Here is a 26,476-nt window from a genome sequence, read left to right as displayed (position 1 = left end):
AAACACACCAGACCAACAGGCTTCTTCTGCTCAGGGACAAAGCTGAGAGGCTAGAAGGGGTAGGGGAGATGGGCAAACCCGAACAGGAGAGAGGATGTGGGATGAATTCTGTTACCGTTAAGGGGATTCCAACCAACATCATGAAATAAAATGTATATGAACGTTTGAATGAATTTGGCTGAACTGAATTCACCTGCCCTAGGTGGGCCAATCCAGGTACAGCGCCCACCCAGGTGTACCTTCCTTCCTGGCCGGAAACCTGAACCTCTGAGCATGTGCAGTGTACCACTCCTTCAAGGGCCGGTAGCTCAAACCTCTGGGCATGCGTAATGGACGCCCCAGCCCCTAAGCTAAGACTACGTAGCAAATCCCGTTTTCAGAAAGTCAAACCAAGAAACTTTTGTTTTCCCTTGTCACGACACCCTTTCTCCACCTTGTTCTCGATGCCCTACACTCGACTGTCTTCCTTTTGAGAATCGTTTTTTTGGGGGGTTTACTGGGCAATCCCAGTTTCACACCTTGGACATCAGTCTTCCGGCAGTTGCTTCCTCCCCCGAAATGTCTACCAGGTGATGTCTCCAAGTTAGAACTGCGACGCATGAGGGCCCAGGAAACCCTGCCCCGGGTCCCTATCTTCCCGGCGTCTCGGGGTGTCCGCAAGGCCCGGCCAGCCTGCCTCCCTGCCCAGTCGCCGGAGGCCGACGGAGACGGCGCGGTGCCGGCGGCAGTCCATCACGAGCGTGTCCCTGGCAGCCAGGCTGCGGTCCACTCCGCCTCCCTCGCCGCCCCCGCAGAAGCAGTCACGCTCGCCGGGCCAAGATGGCGCCGTGCCCGCGGCGGGCCGGCCGCGCGCGTCACGTGGCGTCCCCGCCGGTCGCGCGCCCCGCGCCCGCTAGGGGGCGTCCTCCCGTTCCCGCGCTCTCGCGGCGGCCGGGAAGCGGAGCCGGCCGGGGCAGGCGGCGTCCGGCAGCGCCCCGGGGCGGCCGGCTGGGACCTGCCGCGGCCCGCGCCGAGGTCGGAGCGCCAGCCCGGGGACTCCCGAGCCTCTGGGGTTTCGCCCAGGCCATGGGCGCCGTCGGGGGCTCGGACCCCTGGGCTTGGGCATCTGGGCGGTCTCCGGCGGCCCGAGCGGGGACTCGCCTCAGCCAGACGTCCCGGCCGCGCCGGCGCCGGGGGCCGGGCGCGGTAGCCCGCGGGCGCTCGCTGGGGATGCCCGGTCCCGCAGGGGCGGAGAGAGCGGGCGCTGACGGGGGGCGGTGACGCGGCGAGCGCCCTCGCTGCCCCGCCCCCCATGCCCCCGCCGCGGCCCCGAGTCCGCCGCCGAGCGGGCTGGGCGGCGTCGGCCCCCGGGAGGAGGGCCCCGCGGAGCCCGGCGGGCTCTGACCGCGCCGCTCGCCGGGGGCTGCCCATGGGGCGCGGCCGCGCCTCCCTCGCCCCCCGCCTCCGGGGCGTCGGGGCTGGCGATGTGCAGTCGTGAGCGGACCCGCCGGCGCCCGCAGAACTCCGCCAGGCACCCGCGGGTCCCGCCGAGTCCGGGGAGGGCGGGCAGCGAGCGGCGCCGGAGCCCCAGCCTCGCCATGGGGCACAACGCCAGCTGGGTTTTCCCGAACGCCAGCGAGCCGCTCAACGCGTCGGGCGCCCACCGCAGCGCCCTCGGGGAGTTGGGCGAGGCGCCCCGCTACCGGCAGTTCACCACCACCGTCCAGGTCGTCATCTTCATCGGCTCGCTGCTCGGTAAGAACACCCGCGGGGGCGCCTCCCGGGCGGGGTCCCCGCCGGGGCACCGGGGTCGCTGGAGCCCCGTGGGTTTGGGGTGCTTGGCAAAGTGTGGACACTTGAAGGAGGCTTAGGGTTCCCGGGATGACAGCCGGGAAGTTAAGCAGGACGGTCGCCTCCAGCCCCGAGACTGGAAGCCCAAGAGTTCCAGTAGGACTTCGCTAGGCTTGAAGGTGGGTGCCCGGAGCAGGCGGACAGCAGCCTCCCTAGGGGCACCTTTCGGAACGCCCTGGGATGGGTGCAAGCTTTGCCCATCGTTCATTACACCCTGGGTGGCACGGTGGAGCACTGGCCCGAGCTCTTGCTGACAATGCTCCAGGAACGAAGCTTCTGTGGGAATTCGTTGCTGATGGGCGCATGCTACTCAGTCTGTTAAGGGTGGGTTTTGTGCCTACGTATAAAATGATTTTGGGAAAAAAAATCCCATTTCATTTGTGTTTTATGGCTTGCTGCTTCGAAAACACCGACCTGCTGGTAGACAACCTTGTGAAGTTAAACACTAGATTGCCTTCAGGTATTAAAAAATCCCAACAGAAAGCAAAGCCCGCTCCCCGTCTGCACTTTTTTTGAAGTGTGTGTGTATACATACACACACGGAAAGAACGGACCGAAATGAGAGTGGTGAAAACGTTTATCCACGAGTGTGAGGATTACAGGTACTCCTGGTAGCTACTCCGTAAATATTACAGGATACCATTAGTATTCCTTCGTACGGAGATTTGTTGAACGTGCATTATACTATTTGTGAATATGTGGCTTCCCTTTAAATGTAAGTTTTGTGGTGCAGCATTTATAAGGAAGTAAACAAATCGTATGGGAGATTATATGTTATATCGGGGGAGCCTTAAAGTTTCAAAGTAGGAATGGATAACTTTTTGTAGACGCATGTGAATTTCCTGGGAAACCAAAGTTACTGGTATTAAAAAGTCTATATTTGGAAGAATTCTAACTGTTTGGAATTTCCCTTCATTTTTCTCTATTGTATCATCAGTCTTTCACAATTTTTGTCTACCACTTGTGTAAGAGGGCATGTTTAAAAATAGATATCAATTCAGTGATGTCTAAGGGTGTGTGTGTGTGTAAAAGTATGTTTTTATGAGTGTCGTGTTACATAAACAATAACAAAGTAAGAGTCCAAATGCTGTGATTATTCACTTAAACCTTGATTGATCATCTCCTAGGTACTTGGTACAAGGCATTATAGATTATATAGTGGTAATTAAATTCCAGCAAGGTAGTCCTTGACTTATTTAGGACACTGCTCTGAGGTTCCTCTTGATGTAATTCAGATATATATATATACACACACACACACATATATAATGAAAACTATATATATATATATATATATAGTTTTCATTATTATTTCCTTTTATTATCAGTATCTTTATAGAGCTTATCATTGTCTTTGGAGGCAGGAGAGTGATAACACCAGCAAATTATGTGCTGCAATGCTTATGTTACATATTATTAACAATAAGAGTGGTCTTAAGGACCTTTAATGGTAAGTTGAAAAACTCGTACATCAGGGACTATCTGTATTGTCATGTGTCATAGATAGGGGAAAATATTATAGCACATTTGAAACTAGAATAAATTGGGTCCTGCTGTTTATGTGTCTACTCTTAATGAATGTTTAAGAAGGTTATGCAACTATATTGAGCTTGCCACTTTGAGTCCTAAGTAAATAGAAGCATTTTCCCTGTCCCACCTAAATCTTGTATCAGGTGCTAAGATTAGCATTGAAATGAAATCTTGAAAGCTGGGTCATAAGACTCAGAGAATAGCTCATACAGGTGCCTGAGCCCCCAAGACAAAGAAAAAGACACAAAACCACCAAACAAGGCAATAATTGCGACTTCAGATACTAGAATAGGGAAGAAGACCCTCAGTTGTTTCTGAATGGTTTAAGGCTTTTCTTTGGGAAAGATGCTGTCTACCCAATATGATAACCCCTCACCCCTATTTAAAATCAAATTAATGAAAAGATTACTTTCCTCTATCCATCACCAGGTGCTCCTCCCACATGCAGATGTGCTGACCTGGTGAGAAAGAAGCTATCTCAGCCTTTGCACTGACATTGACTTTTTACCCATACTGTCGCACAATGTAGCAATGTACTTTACTGTTGTTATAGTAAGACTGTTGTTACCCATGCTATGCCATGCTTCAGGACAAAATTTCATTTATTTGTCATTAGAAATCAATATTTCACATTATTTGATTACATATTGTTTTTGTGATTAATCACTGTGCTTCATTTTTTTAAATTGTTTCATTAGGGGCTCATACAACTCTTATCACAATCCATACAGACATCAATTGTGTAAAGCACATTTATACATTCATTGCCCTCATCATTCTCAAAACATTTGTTCTCCACCTAAGCCCCTGGCATCAGCTCCTCATTTTTTCCCCTCCCTCCCCGCTCCACTCCCTCCTCCTTCATGAACCCTTGATAATTTATAAATTATTATTTTGTCATATCTTGCCCTGTCCAACTTCTCCCTTCACCCACTTTTCTGTTATCCGTCTCCCAGGGAGGAGGTCACATGTAGATCCTTGTAATCGGTTTCCCATTTCCACCCCACCCCACCCTCCCTCTACTCTGCGGGTATCCCCACTCACACCACTGGTCCTGAAGGGATCATTTGCCCTGGATTCCCTGTGTTTCCAGTTCCTAGCTATACCAGTGTACATCCGCTGGTCTAGCCAGATTTGTAAGGTAGAATTGGGATCATGATAGTGGGCGGGGGGTGGAGGTATGTGGAAGCATTTAGGAACTAGAGGAAAGTTTCATCGTTGCTACATTGCACCCTGACTGGCTCGTCTCCTCCCGGAGACCCTTCTGTAAAGGGATGTCCAATTGTCTACAGATGGGCTTTGAGTCTTCACTCCACACTCCCTCTCATTCACAATGATAGGATTTTTTTTTGTTCTGATGATGCCTGTTACCTGAACCCTTTGACACCTCTTGATCACACAGGCTGGTGTGCTTCTTCCATGTGGGCTTTGTTGCTTCTGAACTAAATGGCCGCTTGTTTACCTTCAAGCCTTTAAGACCCCAGACACTATGTCTTTGATAGCCGGGCACCATCAGCTTTCTTCACATTTGCTTATGCACCCTATATTCAATTTGTAACAATGAAAATATAGCCTCTATTTCAGATATTTAAATTACTATGCATAACAGTAGCAAAATTACAGTTATGAAGTAACAACAAAAATAATTTTATGGTTGGGGGTCACCACAACATGAGGAACTGTATTAAAGGGTCTCAGCATTAAGAAGGTTGAACAAACCACTGTTTCTAGGGAATAGCACTGGTCTAGGTTCTAGACTTGAGAACTTTCTGAGTAGGAGCTAATCTTCTAGTTTTGACCTCTTTGGTTCTGGGAGGAAAGGAAGGCATAATATTCCTTAAGAATTTGTAGTGACTTTGGAGACCCTTCAAGTCATCAACCACTTCTGCATCTAAACTCACCCTTCATTCGAGTCCCTGGATATGGTGAAAGCAGTTAAGTGCTTGTCTACTAACCAAAAGGTTGATGATTCTAACTCACCCAGAGATGCTTTGTGAGGCAAGTCTGGCAGCCTGCTTCTAAAGACTGCAGCCTTGAATGTTCCCTGGAGCAGTTCTTCTCTGCACATATGGGGTCACCAGGAGCCATGACTGCTACCACCAGCAGCTAATAGGTACATAATAGGCCTCACATTTTTCTAAGTGATTTAGCTGAAATGATTATTGAATCCTTTCAATAACTATGAGTTTATACATCGTTAGATTCTGACTGAGGCAGAAAGAAGCGAAGTGACATGCCCAAGGTCTCTGAACAAATAAGTAGCAGACTCTTTTTGTTACCTAGCACATCTCGCCATAAGAGCTTGCACTATGCAAATAAAGATATTTTTTGTTTACACTGTTATTTGATGTTCTTGAAATGCAGAGTTGAATTTTTATTTTTGTTAATATTGTTACTCTTTAAAAACACTCAGTTTTCCTTCTTTCTGGACTCAATTTGTAAACCCTTGGCAAGATGGGTTTCTGAATTCTTCAAAACAATGAAACATGTAGATTTTACATTGATTCTTGTGAATCAAACTGGTAATCAGTAGCACATATGATTATATAGTGCTACTGTTATGACTCGGGGACCTCTGTGAAAGGGTTGTTCAACCCCCAAAGGGGTCGTGACCCACAGGTTGAGAACTGCTGAACAGTGATTATTGCTACAGTCTACTTGGCTCACGGGGTGTAGCTATGGTAACCCTAGGTCCAGTAAGAATCATAGAAGAGGAAAACTGGCACAGCATTATTTAATTATGAACAGCCATACTTGAGATAAAAGGCCGAAAAATATAGGAGACCATTGATAGCTTTAATCCTGAAGAAAGATATTGTGGAGTTTCCCTATAGTTTGGTTCTAAATCTTTGGGTATTGTGTTATTCCGGGTAGACTAAAGAAGCAAATTCCGGGATACTCATATGTATAAGAAAGAGCTTTATATAAAGAGTAAGTGATCCCAGCCTAGTCCACATCAAGTCCATAAGTCCGATACTAGCCCATATGCCTGATACCAGTCTATAAATTCCTCTTCAGACTCACTCAACACATGCAATGACATCGAATGCAGGAGGATCACAGACCAGTGGGTGGAAAGTCTTGTTCCCGTGGTGGCAAAAGCATCTCAGCGCTGGCGTGGGCCTGCACGTGGTTCTTCCAGCTCCAGGGCTCTCGCTTTATCAGTGTAGCTCTCTGTGGCTTGTCAGCAGGAAGACCAAGCAGAGAATGTGCTTCTGGCCTCCAGTGAGCTATTGATTTCCATGGCGCCTCCAAATGAGGCCATCAAGCTGCGACCTGATTGACAAGCTAGACTTCATCCCTTCGCAAGTTCACAGGAGAGTACATATGTAACTACCACAGGTACTGTTGAAATAGAAAGGAGCCCTGGTGGCCTAGTGGGTTAAGAACTGGGCTGGTAACTGAAAGATCCAAGATTAAAATCCACCAGCTTCTCTGATGACAGGTGCTGCTCTTGTAAAGATTTTGTGTTAGGCTGGGTTCTCTAGAGAAGCAATACCAGTGACACATAGAGGTATATAACGAGAGACATTTTTATCAAGAAAAATGTCTCATACAGTTGTAGGAGCAAATAAAGACCAGTCTGGTTCAAGTTCATGGGTTACATGTTAAGCTAAAGGCTCTTCCTGAACTGTGCAGCTGGTGGGGCTGGTGGACTAGGGAGTAGGAAGATAAAGAAGGAAAACCACAGGCTTGTGGATGCCAGCAGATCGGGCCTGTGGCTGGCAGGCTCGGATGACTCCTAGGGCCAGCAGGCAATGGGGTGGACCATTGTCTCAATGGAGCTGGAGATCTATGCTACAGATGTAGGACCCAGGTCAACGAGAAAAGTGAAGCTCTCTCCAGTATCTACTCACATATCAAGTAGACCCGGCCCCGGAGGGGACACCATCAGGGCTATAACCTCAGTAAGTGCTTGACTTTCAGCAGATTCCCATCATGGAGTTGATGTCATTATGTTAGATTGCATTATGGGAGAGGCCTCAGCTGCTAAGCCACTGGGAATCTTGGCCCAGCCACGTTGACAGAAAACCTAGCACAGTCCACTCTTTGGCAGCTCGACACTCACGTAGCTCACATCTCCTTACACTATAAACAGAGATGCTAATAAACTTATATTTGCACCTAACATGATACCTGTAACACATCAGCACCAGTTACATCTTGGGTTTTATGTGAGCAGAACAGAAGTATTTGATGAATACATACGAAGAGGAACTACTCATAACAAATACAGTCTTAATTTCTGAAACTGGTCATGTGCCCATAACATATTTAGAACTACTTTCTTCCACTATCCATTTTGTATTCTGGTTGCCCTCAGCTGGCCAGGGTTCTTTACCTGGGCGGGTGACCCAAAATTTCCTTTTGGAGTCTGGGCCGTTAGCAGTCATGTATGAATTGTGTTGCTGTAGTTTCCCATGGACTTTGGGTGGTTCTTTGAAACAGGAGTGGAGAAGAAGGCATTGACCAGATCAGTGGCTGCACTCTAGGTACCAGGAGAAGCTTCCATTTGCTCAAGCGATGAAACCACATCCGGAACAGCAGTTGCGGTAATCTGCCTTGCTCCACGCGCCACAGGTTTTTTGGTTGTTGTCGCACAGGCCAAATAGACAAGTTAAATTGGGATGTGGTGGGGCTCCCTATCCCTGCATCCTTCAAGTCCTTGATGGCCTCACTAATCTCTGCAATCCTCCAGGTATACGGCATTGCTTTTGAATTATTATCCTTTAGGCAGAGGCAGTTCTAATGACTCCTAGTGTCAGCAGGCAGTCTCCCGGGTCATTAGCCCAAGAATCGGAGATTTACGTGACAGATACGGTATCCAGGCATGCAGGAAGAGTCAAGCTCTCCACAGTAGCTGCTTACATACCAAGTAGGCCCCTTCCACCAGGAGATGTCATCCGGACTATAATGTGATAGTAACTGCTTAGTTCTCAGCAGATCCCATTGTCCAGTTGATTACGCTATGCCAGATCACATTGTGGGGATGCACTTAGAATCCTGGCCCAGCCAAGTTGACACAAAACATGACACAGATTTATGGTTTCCAAAACTCTAAGGGACTCTACTTTATCCTCTAGTGTTTCCATGTGTCTGCGTCAATTGTATGACCATAGGGTTTAGTTTTTTGGTATTGAGATAAAAGGCAGCGCACGTGTGTAGAGTGCATAGGAAAAACATGCTGCTTTCCATTCCAACTCATAGTCACCCTGTATTGTTTTCCAAGGCTGCATTGTAAATCTTTATGGGATCAGACAGCCTCATCTTTTCCCCATGGGGCAGCTGGTAGGGTTGAACTGACAACCAGGCTGTTAGCAACTCAACACTTACCTGACAGTGCTAAGTAGGCAGTGTATGTTAGTTTTACTTTCTATAGCCTTTCTCTTCTTGAAATATACATTGGATTTAGGAGTTTCTAGGTGAATCAGCATCTATTTCAGCTCATTTTTGCAAGACATGCTAAGTGACGTGCAGAAAACTGCTTTTGTGGATGTCTCCAAAGAAACGACTCGTTTTCTCCTTTATCTTTGGTAATGCTTGCTTTGACTTTTAGGATATATAAATTTTCCCTCTCACATTCCTTGGGTCTCCTAAGAGGAAATTCCACTTATTCCCTGGATAAATCTCTAGAAATCAAGTCAGAGGTCTTAGAAAGAAATGAAAAGCACTTTTGACTCCATGAAAAGCTTCGCTGAATCACGGCATCGCCCTCGATGCTTGTATTCTTGATTTACCGTTCTCTAGGAATTTACATTCTTCTGATAATTCCAGTTGAGGCTCAGAGCTTAAGTTGCAAAGTTATGTGCAGTCAGTTGCAGGGCTAGAAATAAGCTTCAGAAGCATTGTGTCATGAAGCCTAAACATACAGAAACACTACAGATTATGAATGAAGAAAAACGATAATTATATTATTGAAGAAGGCTCTTCAGAAAGTCAACCTGTGTTTCCTTTTGAAGTTTTATTGGCATATGCTTCACATTTCAACCATGTTATCAGATTAAGAGGATTTGTGCAAAAACCACCACAATCAATTTCACATTTTCTTCTCATATTCATTGTGGTTAACTCCCCTTTCCCCCTCTTCCCTTGCTGTGCTTCTAGGCAGTGATGAATCCAGTGACCACCTCTATATATCTCCCAATCCTGGATTTCATGTACAGATAATCACACAAAATACAGACAGGAAGCAAGCAAGCAAACAAAGACAAAGACATCCCTACCGCCACCACAAACCCAACCCAACCCAACAACAATGACCAGACACAACATAGAAAAACCTCGACCAAAAAGAGCAGAACACATTAAAAACCAGAACAACTTTAAAATGGGTCAAAAGGCAACATCAAGTGATGAGGTAATACATTTGAACCTAGCTGTAGCTGCTGTGATCAGCTTTGCAGTGCTCTCTGTCTGACAGCGAGGCTGTGCACATCCCTGGACTGTGGTCAGAGGGGATTCACCGGAGGTTTCATCCACGCGGGGACCCTGCTAATGGACGTTGGGCTTCCACTGTCATCCACAGCCTTCTGAACACTGGGTGTTCACAAAGAAGGATACCCTTCCCTTCTTTGGCTTTGGGTTTTATGAATGGCAATTTTTTGATCATACAGGTTGGTGTGCTTTTTCCATGCAATCTTAGTTGATGCCTAACTTAGATGATTGCTTGCTTTAAGACAAGCCATAAGACCTCAGATGATATTCTTTATGATGGCCAGTCACCACCTTGGATTTTTCATCACACTTAGCTACGTATTTCAGTGACCTGTTCATGAGGGTGAGCGTTCAGCAGGACCATGTGATAACAACTAATAATTCTTAGATTGTGACTAGAGGTAAGTGTGGGCCCCAAATCCATTCACACATCTATGATTTGAATATATGTCCGGTTCATTTTAGAGGCAGCGTTATTACTTTATGATAGAGACCATTATGAATCATCCACCAGGGCATAAGGTAATTCAATTGATAGTGTCATTAATTAGCCAATAATACAAAATTTAAAATGCTGTTGAGAAAAAGGTATAGGTCAGTTTCAGACTGCAACACAAGAATTGTTGCTTGTATAGGTTAAACTCATGACTGGACACTATTTACACAAACATTGGGGGTTGGTGATAGGACAAAACTTTTAATAACATTCATAAAGGCAGAATCATGCCTACCAGACTAGTACATGGCATAAGAAAGAAAGGAGAGCATTAACCTAGTAAATACATGGTAGTCCCAGGCCACCAGTCTGTGGGCACCCTAAAGCAAGTCCAATAACTGCCCGTTCCACAACCTTGGGATAGCAGTCATCTGCTTCTGCTCACACTAGGGTATTTTAGTCGTAAATCATGGGAGTATGTCAGTTCCCGCTCCAGGTGGGTTTGAATTGAAGCCTGCTTCAGTTGGTGGTGTTTCCACATAGAGCCCTGTGGTGTGGCCTGTGAAGGATGCTGTATACCTTGAAAGGACAGCGTTTAAAGTCTCAGTATTCTATAGCACATGGCCTGGGTCACCAAGGACTGATTAAAAACTAGGCCGCGGGGAGGAGACGAGCCAGTCAGGGTGCAGTGTAGCAATGATGAAGCATACAATTTTCCTCTAGTTCTTGAATGCTTCCTCCCCCACACTATCATGATCCCAGTTCTACCTTACAAATCCAGCTGCTAGAGGAAGTACACTGGTACAGATAGTAACTGGAAACACAGGGAATCCAGGGCAGATGATTCCTTCAGGACCAATGGTGAGAGTGATGATACTGGGAGAGTGGAAGGAAGGTGAGGGAGAAAGGGGGAACAGATTACAAGGATCTACAAGGATTACCAGGATCTCCTCCCTGGGGGAAGGACAGTGGAGAAGTGGGTGAAGGGCGATGTCGGACGGTTTCAGATATGAAAAAATTAAAATAATTTATAAATTATCAAGGGTTCATAGGAAGAGAGTGTGGGGGCGGGAAAAATGAGCTGATACCAAGGGCTCAAGTAGAAAGCAAATGTTTTGAGAATGATGAGGTAAACAAATGTACAAAAGTGCTTGACACAATGGATGGATGTATGGATTGTGATAAGAGTTGTACAAGCCCCCAATAAAATGATTTTTTAAAGAAGTGCTCAGGAAAATAGTGTCTGACATATTCTCCTTTGTGTTCTATATAATTACTACTAAGTTTTTTTCCTGAGGGGTGGTGGTTCCACCTGACATACCGACCACTAGACGTGTAATCATCTTCTCCAAGACATACATGTCCCTCTCCTGCATGTTGACTTGAGTTTCCAGTAAGGTTTGCTTATCACTCTCTTAGGAATGTCTACTGATGTGCGCTGACCTTAGCACAATGCTGTACACAGCAACTGAGTGGTCTTGTCCCTCTCCCCTAAGTGGGTTTAAGATGTGTCTATATCTGGCTCATGGGCTACAGGCAGGCTTTCAACCTCGTTTTTAGGAGACCGGATTAGATTACCTGACCTGAAAGCAGAGCCTGCCTGCTTGGTGTTTATCCTTACCGTAATGGACTCATACAATCTCCTTTCATGACTGACCAACTTCACTTAGGATAATGGGTTCCAGGCCCATCCATGTCACGGGGGTGTTTCATGGTTTTATCATTGTGCCCAATTGTACATAGTGTTCCTTGTATGTATGTAACATAGTTTCTTTAGTCAGTCTTCTACTGATGGGCATTTTGGCTATTTTCCAGCTTTTTGCTCTCGTGAAATGTGCTGCAATGAACATGTGACAGCATACCTGTTTGTCTTCTGTCTCTTAGTTCTATGGGGTAGATGCCCAGCAACATGTGGTATGTCTATTCCCCAATGTCTTTATTGTTATATTGCTTCCCACAATGGTTGTACATATTTACAAGCCCACCAGCAGTGTATAAGAGTTCCAATCTCTTCACACCTTCTCCAGCATTTTTGTTCTCTCTCTCTCTCTTTTAAAATTTAGCTATCATTGTGGGAGTTGATTGTGTCTTGCATGTAAGATCATACTGGTAAAGCCATGTTTCATCTCCTGTTAAAATTCTTCCTCAGAATACTTCAGAATCTTGATCCCACTTGATTAGTGTTCCCATGAAACAATTTTGGAACTCCCTGAGCAGAAAGTTTGATCACCTTAATGTTTCCGTCACAATGGTGTCAGCTGAGGGGTCTACGTTATTGACTATTGTTTCTGCTGTCTATCACCAAGCTTTTTAAATTAAGATGAATTGTTTGCAAATTGATGTGGATGAGCTGCAGCTTTGGGCTTCCATATCCCTTTGTCCTTTCTAAAACAGGTTATATATCATTTGTAAACTGCCGATTTCTTTGAGCTATTGTCTGCCCTAAACTTTTCATAAAGCATTGATGATTTCACATTTCTTCCATATTCAACTCCCTCATGGCAAGCCTAGCTAACCGCCCTGTGGGTTTCTGAGACTGTCTGTGTTTAGGAGGGGCCTCACCTTTCCACAGTTGAGTGGCTGGGGTTTTGAACTGCTGACTTGGTGGTTTTCACATACTTCACCATAAATTTGATGTTTGTTCTTGTTTTGACTTTACCAGAATTCATGTTGCTCTGATAACTTATCTTCCTTAATTCCTCAACTAGGTCCTGTTCAGGCATATTATAACAAGTAAGTATGAGTTTGTTTTGGTGCAAAAAAAAGAAATCCGTACACAGTTTTTCCCACATTATACATTTTTCATAAACTTTTTAAAAGTCATATTTGTTTCCTTACCCTGCAGCATAAACAAATGATTTAATTTTCCCCCCTTGGAAATAAATTCAGATGTGCCTTCCATATTCTCTCTAGAATTTCTTCTTCATTGGAATTTCACTATTATGTGAAAACAATTCCTTTGTGTTATTGATATCCTGCAGATCTTTTTTTGAAAACTGTTTTGGTACTGTAGTATAAGAGAATCCCCAACAAATTGGAATGACTATAATTTCCCAACAATGGGCAATATGATTCCCAGTGTTGAAAAGGAATTCACAGACTGTATGTCATACCGTTCAAACAATGCGGTGTCCCCGCCTTCTCTGTGCAGCATGGTGGGGCAGCTTCAGAGAGCCCTGGCTCTTGAGAAGGGATTAAATCATGTAAACATCATTTGGCACCCCTCGTAGTGGCTATAGAGTGGAGCGAAAGACTCGAAAAGATCTGGCATCACTAGTTCCAACCTGTGTCTCATGTCTAGCGCCCTTCTCTTTTCTCTCCTAAGTGCCTGTGGAGCCGGGCTCCTCTCTGGAGCTTTGACTTGAGAAAAGCGGCAGTGATTGTGAGTTGGCGCTCTCCGAGCTCCGCCAGGACACATCGCTTCTGTCTGTGTTAGCGCAGAGCCGCTCATCATTTGCACGCATATTGCTTCTATCTGTATTAGCATAGAACCGCTCATCATTCGAGGGGGTTGGGAGATTTTTAGAAATCTGTTTGTTCCAGTTTTAAAGAATACTAGCGTGGTAGACAAGAGCCAACCAGTGCGTGTCCTATTCTGATACCCCAGTGTCTACTCTAAAAGCTCCCAGGCCAAACCCATGGTTATTGAAGTGATTCCAGCTCATCATGACCTTGTATTTGGTTTCCAAGACGATAAAGCTGTACAGGAGTAAATAGCCTCATCTTTCTCCTACAGAATGGCTGGAGGATTTGAACCGCGGACCTCATGGCTAACACCCCAACACTGAATGCACACTGCCACGGTGGCACCTTTTCTCTAGTAAAATATCTTAAAATAGAGAAAGCAGCCTCCATTCCTCTTGCCAGGCCACTACGTGGGCGGTTCTTATTTTTAAGCTCTATTCTCTTTCAAACTAAGCCCCCTACTGTTTAGTCAATTCCTACTAATAGTGATCCTATAGAATGGAGGAGAGCTGCTCTCCAGGAGATGGTCAGGCTGTCTGGGAGCAGACGGCTTCATCTTTATCCCACAGAGCAGTTGGTGAGTGTGAACCGCTGATCTTGTGATGAGCAGTTCAGTGCTTACGCTACCACACCACCTGGACGGCTCCCCAAGAGTCTTTACCCCAAACCCATGGCCACGTCATCCGTGCGGACTCAGAGGGACCCTGGACAGGGTTTCTGAGATTGTACATCTTTTTGATACTGGGGGAGACTAACCAGATAAAAATGCAATCATCCTGCAATTCCTTCATTAAATGATTGAAAATTTTAACTAGTCTAGGGTCGCTGTGAGTCAGAATGGACTTAGTAGCAGTGAGTTTGATTTGGTTATATGTTAATACTAGTTTATGCTGATAATTCATATTTACACTGGATTATTTTATTTTTAAAATTATTTATTTTAAACACCTTTTATTGATACAGGATTATTTTGGTTAGCCATGATTATAAACAATGAGAATATATCATCAGCAGGTTTAACTCTACCTACTGCATCTATTTTTGGTATCCTTAAAAATGTAACAGATTACATCAAAAATAAAGTGTCCTGAATTCACCTTGTTGTTGTGAAGTACCCTTGATTCCGTGTTGATTCAAGAATGACACATTGCCCGGTCTTGTGCATCCTTATTATTAATGCGACTTTCAAGCTTGTTATTGCAGTCATTGTTATCAATCCACCCTTACAAGGCATGCTGTCCTGCTTCCTGGATTGGTCCCTCCTGATAACACATCCAAAGGATATGAGAGGAAGTCCCACCATCCTTCCTTCTAAGGAGCATTCTGGCTGTACATTTTCTTTTTTCTTTCTTTCTGACTTGTCAGAACATTTTAATTTATTTTATTTCAATGTATTTTAAAAAATTGGCCTATAATTCACATCTCACATAATTCAATAGTGTAACCATACTAAGAAGAGCTATTTTAGAATATTTTATTCTTTCTTGTAATTATTGTTGCTAGCTACCCTGCCATGTTCCTGGCTATCCTTTCGCCAGGACAAGATTTATTCATACTTCTGGCAACCCATGGTATATTAAATATTTATTGCTAGTTCTTTTCAAAAGCATCCATTCCTTTCCAGTTGTCCTTATTCATGGTCCAGGTTTCACACGTATAATGAAGTGATTGAACATATCATGGCTTGGGTTAGGTATACCCTAGCTTCCAAGGGGCCCGCTTGCTTTTTAATACTTTAAAGAGGTCTCGTGTGGCAGATTTGGCCAATTCACTATGTGGTTGGATTCTTGACTGCTGCTTTCATTGGGGTTGACTATGGGTGAAGGTAAAAGCAGCTACTGATTACATCAATGTTTTTTTCATTTGTCATGATGCGTTGATGCGGCTTTTTGTTTCCCTTATGTTGAGGGGTAATCTATACTGAAGACTGTAGTCTTTGATCTTCATCAATACGGGCTGCACGTCCTCTACACTTTTAGTAAGTGACATTGTGTCATCTGCATGTGACAGGTGTTTCACTAGCCCCATCCTACTGCCACATTCTTTTTCGTGTTGTCTAAGATGTGTCTCATATTATGTCCTCAGCATACACACCGAGCACGCATAGTGAAAGGATGTCCTCAGCATACACATTGAGCACGTATAGTGAAAGATGTCCTCAGCATACACACCAAGCACGTATAGCGAAAGGATGTCCTCAGCATACACACCGAGCATGCATAGTGAAAGATGTCCTCAGCATACACACCGAGCACGTATAGCGAAAGGATGTCCTCAGCATACACACCGAGCACATATAGTGAAAGCATGTCCTCAGCATACACACTGAACACACATAGTGAAAGGATGTCCTCAGCATACACACTGAGCACGTACAGTGAAAGGATGTCCTCAGCATACACACCGAGCACATATAGTGAAAGATGTCCTCCGCATACACCCCAAGTATGTATAGCGAAAGGATGTCCTCAGCATACACACCAAGCACGTATAGTGAAAGGATGCAACCCCGAGGCACACCTTTTCTGATTTCATTTTTATTTATTTTATTGAAAGATCCTTTTATTGGAGGTGCTCCTCCTGATTTAAACTGTGCACTACTCATTTGTTCCAAGGCTGTCTTGGTTAATGTCAAGGTTCTGCACGAGCATAATTAGATGGTTGCTTGTGGCGTTCCCATTCTTGGCAATGTCATCGTACCTTTTTAATAAGCCACACAGTGGCTTAGTCAATAAAACAAAGGTAAACATCTAGTATTTTTCTGCTGTCCGCCAAGATACCAATGGCATCAGCAATGGGTTCCTCATTTCACTTCCTCTTCTTAATTGGCTTGAATTTCTAGCAGTTCTTCACTGACGGTCTGTTCAGACCTTTAAAAAAAACAGTTTTATTGACATATAAAGCACATACCATATATTTTAATAGTCAGTTATATTCAAAAGAGTTGTATAATCATGGCCACAATCGATTTAGGACATTTGTCTTCCTTGTACTAATTGTTGTTAGCTCCCCGTTTCATACCAACCTTCACCACATTCCTAGGAAACCATGAATCCAGTTGCTGTTGCTTTAGATTTATCTATCTATCTTGGATTTGTTACACAGAAAAGCATACAACATCTAGAGAAAAACAACCAACCTAGCGACAGTGATAGAATAAAACAGAGAGAAAGTAGAAAGTATTAAAACCGGAATTAGTACACATTGAATCAAAAGGGAGATCAAATGAGAGGGTGCCACATTTTAACCTAGCTACAACTACGGTGGTCCACCGTACGGTGCACTCTCTCAGGGACAAGGCCTTTCTCGTCCCTGGGCTGTAGTTGGAGGGGACTCACCTGAGGCTTCATCCCTTGGGGAACCCTGCAAATGGGTTTTGGGTTTTCACTGTTACCCATAACCTTCTGCAATCGGGTGTTCACAACTTAAGCTCTAGCATTGTTCTCTCCTGTTGATTTGGATTTTATTATTTATAGGCCTTGGAACACATAGGCTGATGTGCTCCTTCTGTGTGAATTTAGCTTATGCCTTACTTTGATGGTTTAAGACAAGTCTTTAAGACCAGACACTATTTTTCCTGCTACCCGGCCTCATCTGGTTTCTTCACCACCCTTATCTATAGCGCTAAATCTTCAGTGATCTCTCCATGAGGGTAAATATTGACTGCTGCCACCGTTACACATTTATTTTAAACATAACTATACTTGCATGTGATATGAATGCGATTGCTTGATCACATTCACATTTTGTTGGGTCACTTTTCTTTGGAATGTGCACAAATACAGATTTCTTTCAATTCCATCTGTCTTCCAAATTTCTTGGTTTAGGCAAATGAGTATTTCCAGAGTTGTATCTGTTTATTGAAACATTTCAGTTGGTATTCTCTTAATTCCTGGAAGCTTGTTTTTCACCATTGCCTTTAGTGAAGGTTGAATATCTTTCTTCAATACTACCAGTTTTTTAAAATTTTGTTTTATTGGGGGCTCATACAGCTATTATCACAATCCATACATATATTAATTGTGTCAAACACATCTGTACATATGTTGTCATCTTTTTCAAAACATTTTCTTTCTACTTGAGCCCTTGGTATCAGCTCCTCATTTCCCCCCCTTTCTTTCCCCTCCCTCCCCCACAGTTTTTGTTTTTATAGCAGTTTTATTTACACATAATTTACATATACAATTCATTAGTTCAGTCATATTAAGGGAGAATTGTACAATCATTACCATTTGAATTTCAGAACATTACCCTCCCCCATGGTTAAATCGCCTTTAAAATGAGTTGTTCAATCACAGTCAATTCTAGTGCTCCCTCTTCCCTCCCACTTTAATTTTTTATTTCTGAAGTATCCTTGCCCTCCCTATCACTCAACCCCACCCCTGCATCCCCTATCAACCCCTGTACCAGTTATTATCATGGTCCATTACAAACTGGGAAACCCAACAGAAACAATGAAAACAAAATTGAAATAAGGTGATAAGAATAAAGTAATAATATAAAGACCAATAGAAAAATAATGAGTAAGAAAGGATGCCCATCAACATTCAGAAAACCAGGGAAGAAATTTATGTCATGGCACAAGTAAGAGAGAGATGCTTGCACCCAGAGCCAATTCAGGTCAGGTCTATAGGGAGGTCATCTGGCCAACTACTGAGTTTGATTCAACATCCTCAAGATTACAATGGTCTCTGCCTGATAGTAGGCTGTTCTAGACTCATGCCTGTAGCTAGAGTGTATGTGCGAGCGTCTCAGTCTTATTAGATGCTCTGCAGATGGGTTTTGGGCTCCCACTACCCTCTGTAGCCTTCTACAAATTGTGTGTTCAGAATTTTAGCTCTGATACTTTTCCCTTTGCCATATTCAAAATTTGTAATCGTCATATTGCTTCTTCCATGTGGACTTAGTTGGCTCCTCACTTAGATGGCTGCTTGCTTGAATACAAGCCTTTCAGACCCCAGACACTGTTCTGATTGATAGCTGGGCACCATCTACTTTCGTCACCCCTTTGCTTTAGCCCCGGTATCTTCAGTGCACCTTTCATGAAGGTGAGGATCGAGCAGGGCCATCCTATCAGAACGAACTGTTCTTGAATTGTAGCTAGAGTTAAGTAGTTGCTCAGACTCCATCTGCTGTTCATGGAGTTTGCACTCTCAGGTTTACTTTGGCGATGCGAATATGATAGAATCACAACCCTTTAAGATCAACGGCATCAATAGTAGCCATAAACCAATCAGCAACCAAACAAACAGAACACACACACCTAAAAAGAAGGGAAAAAGAAGAGAGAAAAAGAAAACAACCCAAAAGCAACCTACAAGCAGGAAAGCAAAAAACCCATACAAACAAAGAAGTACAGCATTGTCAATCAATCCTCTGGGGCATAAGTCCAATGCACTATTATCATAATCAGTTTTCCCAGTGACCCAGCACTGCAGCCACTGTCAGTGTGAAGAGTCTGTGAGAGTATAGTTCCACCTTGAGCTGCAACCCACGAGTTTCTGCCCTGCACAGTTCCAGCTCTCATTTGATTTGGCTCTGCTGGCTCTAAGTATGGAGATTGATGCCAGTGGAGGCCTTCTTGTGCCAGTTCCCCAAGTGTAGATCTCTGCCCAATGGATCCCAACCTGCTGTGTCACTGTAGGGTAGGTCTTGAGGTCCTCCGTGTATGGTGATCCTGGGCCCCTTTTCATTGGACACCACAGAGCCAGGGGTTCCTTCCAAGGACAAATGACCGCTACTTCCGCAATCTGGAGTGGCCATTCTCTGCTTCCTCTCATCCAAGTACCCAGCCCTCAGTACCACCAGCTTTTGATCTTATGCTGCCTTGTGAAGTTGAATGGTGAAAAAAATTTCTTTTTTAATATATTGACTTTTTGTATCCTTCCATTGTCCTTTATAATTCAATATTTTGCCCATAAAATCCTTCATAATTGCACTTTGAGGCTTTAATTGTTTTCCTAAGTTTTTCAGGTTGAGGAATGCCAAGCATATTCTCTCCTCTTGATTTTCTAATCTTTGCACATATTACTATAATTCTTTACTTTGTCTTTTTAGGCCACCGTTGAAATATTTTGTTTAGTCCTTTTCTTCATTTTCTTCCACTTGTATAAGCTTCTCTTTGTTCAAGAGCAAGCTTCTCTTTCCTTTCTTTCTTGTCTTTGTAATGACCCTTAACTTTCTCCATGTATGATGTTCTTTGAAAAGAAAAACAGGTTTATTGACCTATGATTCACGTGCCATATGATTCACGTGCCATATGATTCAAAGGTTAACTATATTAAACCGAGTTGTGGAATCATCACCACAATCAATTTTAGAATATTTTATTCATTCTTGTGTTCATTGTTATTCGTCCTAGTCCGTTCCCCCCCAACCTCCCCTAATATACTAGCAATGTAGTACTTACTGTCTATGTAGGCTTACTGGTCCTGGTTCCATATAAAAAAATCATTAAAAAGCCTTGACAACAATAACAACATCAAAGGAAAACACAGAAACATCCTCAGTTCAAAACAAAGTAGAAAATAATAGCTAGAATAATTTAAAAATTGGTCAAAAAGACCCACACTGATAGCCCAATTTAAAAAAACCAAAAAAATGCAGAGAGGGTGTGGAGAAATTGATACTCTTATGCACCTGGTGGTGGGCATGGAAATATGTACAACTGTTGTGGAAAGCAATATAGAAATAGCTAAAACAACTGCAATAGAAATGCCACACGAGCTAGCAATCCCATTGCTGGGCATATACTCCAAAGAAATGAGGTGAGCTTGAGCGGAGGCATGTCTCCCATATTCGCTGCAGCACAGGTCACAGGAGCAAGAAGCTGGAACCAGCCTAGATGCCCATCAGTAGAAGACTCGATAAAGAAATGATGGTACATGCACAAAGTAGAATACAACGCATCCCTTCAAAACCACGATGCAACCATGAAGCACCTCATGATGCGATGGACCTGGAAACCAGTGAGTGAAGTTAGTCAGTCACAAAAAGACACGTATTGTTACTGAGTTAAGTGATGAGTCCATTACTATGAGATACACACCGAGGCAGACTTCTGCTCTCAGGTCAGGTAATCTGATTCTGTCTCTCAAGGAATAAGGTAGAGAGCCTGTCCAATGCCCATGAACCATACATCACCCCCTTTCTCTGTACACTGTAAACACCACTGAGAGAAGACCTCACCTCAGCTGGGGTCAGTTTTTCTTTTTATTCTTTTATTACTTTTTGGTCAGTTTTTCGAGATGGAGGGAGAAAGAGGAGACCATTCAGTTGCTGCCATATAACATTGTGCTTAGGTCGCCCCAAATCATCGGGCATTCCACAAGAGTGAAAAGCAAACCTTACTGGGAATTCAATTCACGATAGTGAGAGGGGGCATATATATCTTGGAGAAGTTGATTGTCCTTTGGTTGCTAGGTAAACTGGGTAGAACAACCTCCCATTGGGGGTGGGGGGGACACTTAATACTTACACAGAATGAAAGGGGCAAATATGACAGGCACTGTGCTCCTCACTGGACATTTTTGATGTAGTTTTTATCCAGCCCTTGGTGTTACAGACTACTGGGATCTCAGACTGTGCCCTTCTGAAGCACACGCATCCATCATAGACCACACCAGAAGGATTTGATGTGGAAATCCCACGAAAGGAACCTGGTTTTACCTCAACCTCACCTGTAGCAGATGCAGGAACTGACATACACCCCTGGACTTACGATTGAAATATTCCACTGTGAGAAGACGCAGATGACTGTTCTCCCAGCTTATGGAATTGCTGGGGGTTGGACTTTGCTTCAGATCCCTGGCTTTGATGGTGCCCAATGAATGGTGGCCTGGGACTACCATATATTTACTAGCTTCATGCTCTGCTTGCTTTCTTATGACCTGTATTAGTCTGGCAGGCATGGTTATGCCTTTGAGAATGGGTGTTAAGGGAAGTTTTGCCCTATCACCATCCCCCATTGTGTAAATAGTGTCCAGTCACTTAAGAGTTTAACCTGTACAAGTTAACAATTCATGTATTACAGTCTGAAAAGCCAACTTATATATGTTTAATTTCCTTTTTTCATCAGTCTGTAAAATTCTATATCATTGGCTAACTTAATGAGATTATCGCCATAATTACCTTATGTACCATGGGGATGATTTATAATATATCCATTGTGTTAAGGCAGAATTTGGGTGAGATATATCTTACTAGAAATGTGACTCCAGGTACCAATCTTACTTCAGTGCCCACTCATAGGCTCTTATTCAAGCTTCACCCTTTCATTGCTTTGTTCACGTAAAGGGGGTTTCCTTGGTTTTCAGCCAATATATAGGAAAGCTCTGGCAAACATCTCTCCTTTGCTTTGGCTTTTGCATCGTTTGTCATCATATGACTTCTGGCTCTTGGAATTGAGTCAGTGACTTATTGTGTGACCAAATTTGCCTTGTGAGCCACCAGCCTGTCATGTGAACTGCCAATTTGGGCTTGTCAGCCTCTGTCATCACCAGGGTCAGAAGAAACCACTAGCATGTCTCATGGATTTGGGACTTGCCAGCCTCTGCCGCTGCGTGAGGTATTTCCTTGACTGCTTGTTTCCATAATTCACCGAAACATCACACCGGGAGACTCCTCGGAGGAGGAAAGGTAGAGATATGTTAGAGAGAGCGGAATGGTTCCGCAGTTGGAAAAGTTGGACACTGGGGATCTTTAATTTCTTCCTCCTATGAATCAGATTTGTGCTGATTCTTATTAAAGAAATGGATCATTCAAGGGGAAATAGGAACTGACTTCTAATGGGCGCCTGTTTTCTTCTTAGGGTATTGAAAGTGTGTAGGAATTGTAGTTATGGAAAGAAAGTGTTACAGTTGTGGAGTGGGTTACGGATTAGGCTTCTAACTGTAAGCTCTTTGCTTCGAACCCACCAGCTCCTTTGTGGGAGAAGATGATGCTATCTGCTCCCAGAATGAGTTGTCATCTTGGAAACCCTGGGGAGCAGTTCCCCTCTGTCCGACAGGGCCTTGACGAGTCAGAAGTGCTATGTCACTGGGCAATGGCTACACTGGCCTATGGAAATAGCAGTCAAGAAATCAAATGATGCATATTGATACAGCTAAAGTTCATTGTGTCAACCTGGCCAAGAAACATGTGGGGTTAATTGAAGGGCGGAAAGATAAATGGTTCAGTGAGCCTCGCTTTTCTAGTTCTTGGGTCTCTTGCTTTGTGATGGTCGTACCAGGTGCAGCTGCCTTAGCCAGTTCGCTGCTTCAGCTGGCAAGGCTCACTTCCTGCAAGACATTCCTGAGGAAAAGCCCCAGGGACCTACCCTGATGCAGCCCTGGGTGCTGGAGCAGCCTTGTGGAGACGCCTGCCAGCACTGAGATGCTTACACATTCACTGACTCGGCTCTCCTCCTGCAGTCGGCGTCATAGTGTGTGTTTTGTGAGATGGAGGAGGACTTTGTGGATTGGTGTCAGGCATATGGGCTAATGTTGGGCTTGTGGGCTTGGGCAGCACTGGGTTGGGATGTTTTCTTGATGCGCACTTAACCTTTTAAAAAAACTCTCTCTTATACATGAGTTTCTGTGGATTTGTTTCTCTAAAGCACCCAGAGTAACACACAGCGCCTTGGGAAAATATTCTGCAAGAGCTATAACTGTTTGCTTTTTTAACTTTCTGGAAGTCTACAAGCCTCTGAAAATATCTCCAGTAAAGATAGTTTGTTGACGTGCTTCCTCATGCCATTTTCCTGAATAATTCATTTAGATTGAATAGTGACTGTAGGCTTGTAAAAGTGGTTTCATTGTAAAAGCACTTCTAGGTTGGCTTGGTGAATAATCCTTAGTAGTCATATAGCGTGAACACTTGGAGAATGTTTAGATTAGACTGGAAGGTAGGAGTGCGTATAGCTATGATCCTATGCAAAAATAAAGTGTAAGAACACTTTGTCTTCGGAAAATCAAGCCCCATTTTCTAGGTTTGTATATTTCTGTTTTTGCCTCTCTTCTCAGATGTTGCTTGTTTTCTTGTCCTTTTAGATGCCAGTTGGAATTTATTCTGAATTGTTTACTTGTATAAATGTCTTCTCTCTTCCAAATCTAACAGGATTGTGTTTCATTCCACCATGGTGACCTACTAAATAAATAGTAGTAGTTGCAGTACTGAGTTTAGATGTTAATAGAGTTGGTGCATTATATATTGGTCTTTTTGGATACTTGACAGAGGTTGGAAAGATCTTTTTTGTTTTTAAAATCATTTTATTGGGGGTTCATACAACTCTTATCACAAACCATACATACATCCGTGTGTCAAGCACATTTGTACATTTGTTGCCATCATCATTCTCAAAACATTTGCTTTCTACTTGAGCCCTTGGCATCAGCTCCTCATGTTTTCCCTCTCCCCACCCCCCCATGAACCCTTGATAATTTATAATTATTTTGTCATATCTTACGCTGTCTGACATCTCCCTTCACCCACTTTTCTGTTGTCTGTCCCCCAGGGGCGGGGGGTTACATATAGATCCTTGTAATTGGTTCCCCCTTTCCAACCCACCCTCCCTCTATCCTCCCAATATCACCAGAGCTTCTCAGGAGGTCATTGAGAAGGGATGGGCCCATCCTGGAAACACAATCTTCAGGACCATCAGTTTGTGTCTAATAGCCTATGGGTCAGGTAGTGGACATCAGCTAGATAAAAGGTCAAGGTTAAAGAGCTGCTCTGTGTTTTCTGCTTGTAGTTGCACGTGGCCAGTGTCTGGTTCTCTGGATGGCCATGGAAGAACACTGCTGTGGGGGTAAGTGAGGGTCCTTAGCTGATTCAAGCCCAGGGCATGGAGAGGGGAGTAGGAGCTTCATCAGCACAGAGCTCAGGCATGCCAAGTACAGATGAGACCCTGGACAAGAGCCATCTGGGCATCGTGAAGTTAAATAAACTGGAATGCAGAAGGCACAGAGCAGCAAGAGGAGAGAATGGAGAGGAGTGAACCAAAGATATCCAGCACAGCCTCCAGACCACCTTTCAGTGTCTACCATGGGAAGCACAGTGCCTTGCAAAGCCACCACCCTGGCTTCTCCTTCCTGTGCTCTGGAGTGTCCTTCCTTTGCCCATCAGCTGACTGAAGCGTGCTTACCTTTTAAACTGCAGCTCATAGAGATATGCAAATCAAAACCACAGTCAGAGACCAGTTCACTCCCGCTAGGATGGAGAAGACAAAAGCAAATTAGAAAAGGAAAGTTACAAATATTGACCAGAATGTGGAGAAATTGGAATGCTCCTCCACTGCTGGTGATAATGCAAAATGGCACCATTGCTATGGAAGCATTTTGGCTGTGCTCCCCAAGTTACAGATAGTCCTACCCTATAACCTAGCAATTCCACTTGTCCCTACTCTCCCCACAGACCCAAGAGATAGGAAAGCGGCGATGCAAAGAGAAACATGCACACCCACGCTCCTGGCTGCACTATGCACAAAAAGGTGGACGCGAACACAACGTGGAACAGAAGCGAACACAACGTGGTACATCCCCTTGTAGAATGGAGTAACACTCAGCCATAAGGAGAAATGAAATCCTGACCCAGGCTAAATTCACATGGAGCAATCTTGAAAACACCATGTTAAGTAAATAAGTCAATTGCAAAAGGACATACACTAGCAAGCCTATGGAACAATTCCATCATTTTTGAATTCCATTCTCCTACAAACATTCTGAAGCCCCCTCCTATTGCATGATCTCACTTATATGAAGTTACAGGAATAGGCAAATGTATAGCGACCAAAGCTTGTCAGTGGTTAACGGGTGGGAAGGACGGGAAGGAAGAGGAAGCAGTGAATTTCTGTATGACATTTCTGTACGGTCATGGGAAATTTGGCAGGGAGTGTGGGTGCTGGCTATCCAACAGGATTAAGGTAATTTATGTTACTAAGTTGTGTACTGGAAAAGCATTGAATTGGCAAATGCGACATAGTGTATGTTTTTACAGCAATAAGGGGAAAAATTACAGCTAAACTATCACTTCTTCTAAGAGTGCTCCCCTGACTACTAACTCGTCTGAATAATCCCCCTCCACTTCTGCCTCATGAGATAGTTTATTTCCTTGGGAACAGTTACCACCCTAGACATAACCCCGTTTCTTTATTTGAAGCCCAGTACCTCTCTAGTAGAACCCAGACCCCATGAAATGATGGACTTTATTTCATGCACTGCTGGATCCCCAACATCTGCAACAGTGCCTGCTTGAATGAATGCGGGCTTGGGGACAATGGAGCGGACGATTAACCATACTCCTGATTTGCATAAGAACGAAGAGTGGAAACGATCACATCCTTGTCCTTAGCCAGGATTGAGACACATACAGACATACCCACTGGACTGGAGTGGTACTTAGAAAAGTCACAGAGCAGCTGGTGGTTTGAACCACTAACTTTTCAGTTCAAAGTTGAGTGCTTAATCACTGGGGCACCTGTAGAAAAGGTTTTGTCTGACTGATAGTTTTATTTAAAACCAATTTAAATGGTTTTATTGTCTTGTATTTTACATATACAATTCAATAGTTCAAATATATTCATAAGAAGTGTACAGTCATCTCCACAATCAACTTTAGAACATTTACTCCCCTCTTTTATCTCCCACCCCGCATCCTTCCCCATCATTTCCCTCCCAAATCATCAGTGTCTCTAGGCTCTACTCATCCTGGGTTTCTTTCTTTTTCCTCCTGTATTTCATATACAGAAAAAAAAAAAGCTAAAACCCAGCCCTCTGCATGATAGCGGGGCTATTTACACCCCTG

General features: G+C 44.0%; 1 protein-coding gene across 2 annotated transcripts in view; it reads left to right on the top strand.

Moving 5' to 3' along the window:
• The first annotated feature begins 1,304 nt into the window (after positions 1-1,304).
• The window catches only part of GPR176 (G protein-coupled receptor 176), a 171,787-nt gene continuing 146,615 nt past the window's right edge, over positions 1,305-26,476 (top strand). Inside the window, exon 1 of one of the 2 annotated variants that reach the window (XM_075531802.1) lies at positions 1,305-1,734. In XM_075531802.1, coding sequence (XP_075387917.1) covers positions 1,464-1,734 — 271 coding nt within the window. In that variant the 5' untranslated portion in view covers positions 1,305-1,463. The remainder of the gene's footprint in view (positions 1,735-26,476) is intronic. The other variant, XM_075531803.1, reaches the window with a different exon arrangement.

This window comes from Tenrec ecaudatus, chromosome 14 (assembly GCF_050624435.1).
Source record: "Tenrec ecaudatus isolate mTenEca1 chromosome 14, mTenEca1.hap1, whole genome shotgun sequence".
Taxonomy (NCBI): Eukaryota; Metazoa; Chordata; class Mammalia; order Afrosoricida; family Tenrecidae; genus Tenrec; species Tenrec ecaudatus.
This window is presented reverse-complemented; position numbering and strand designations above follow the sequence as displayed.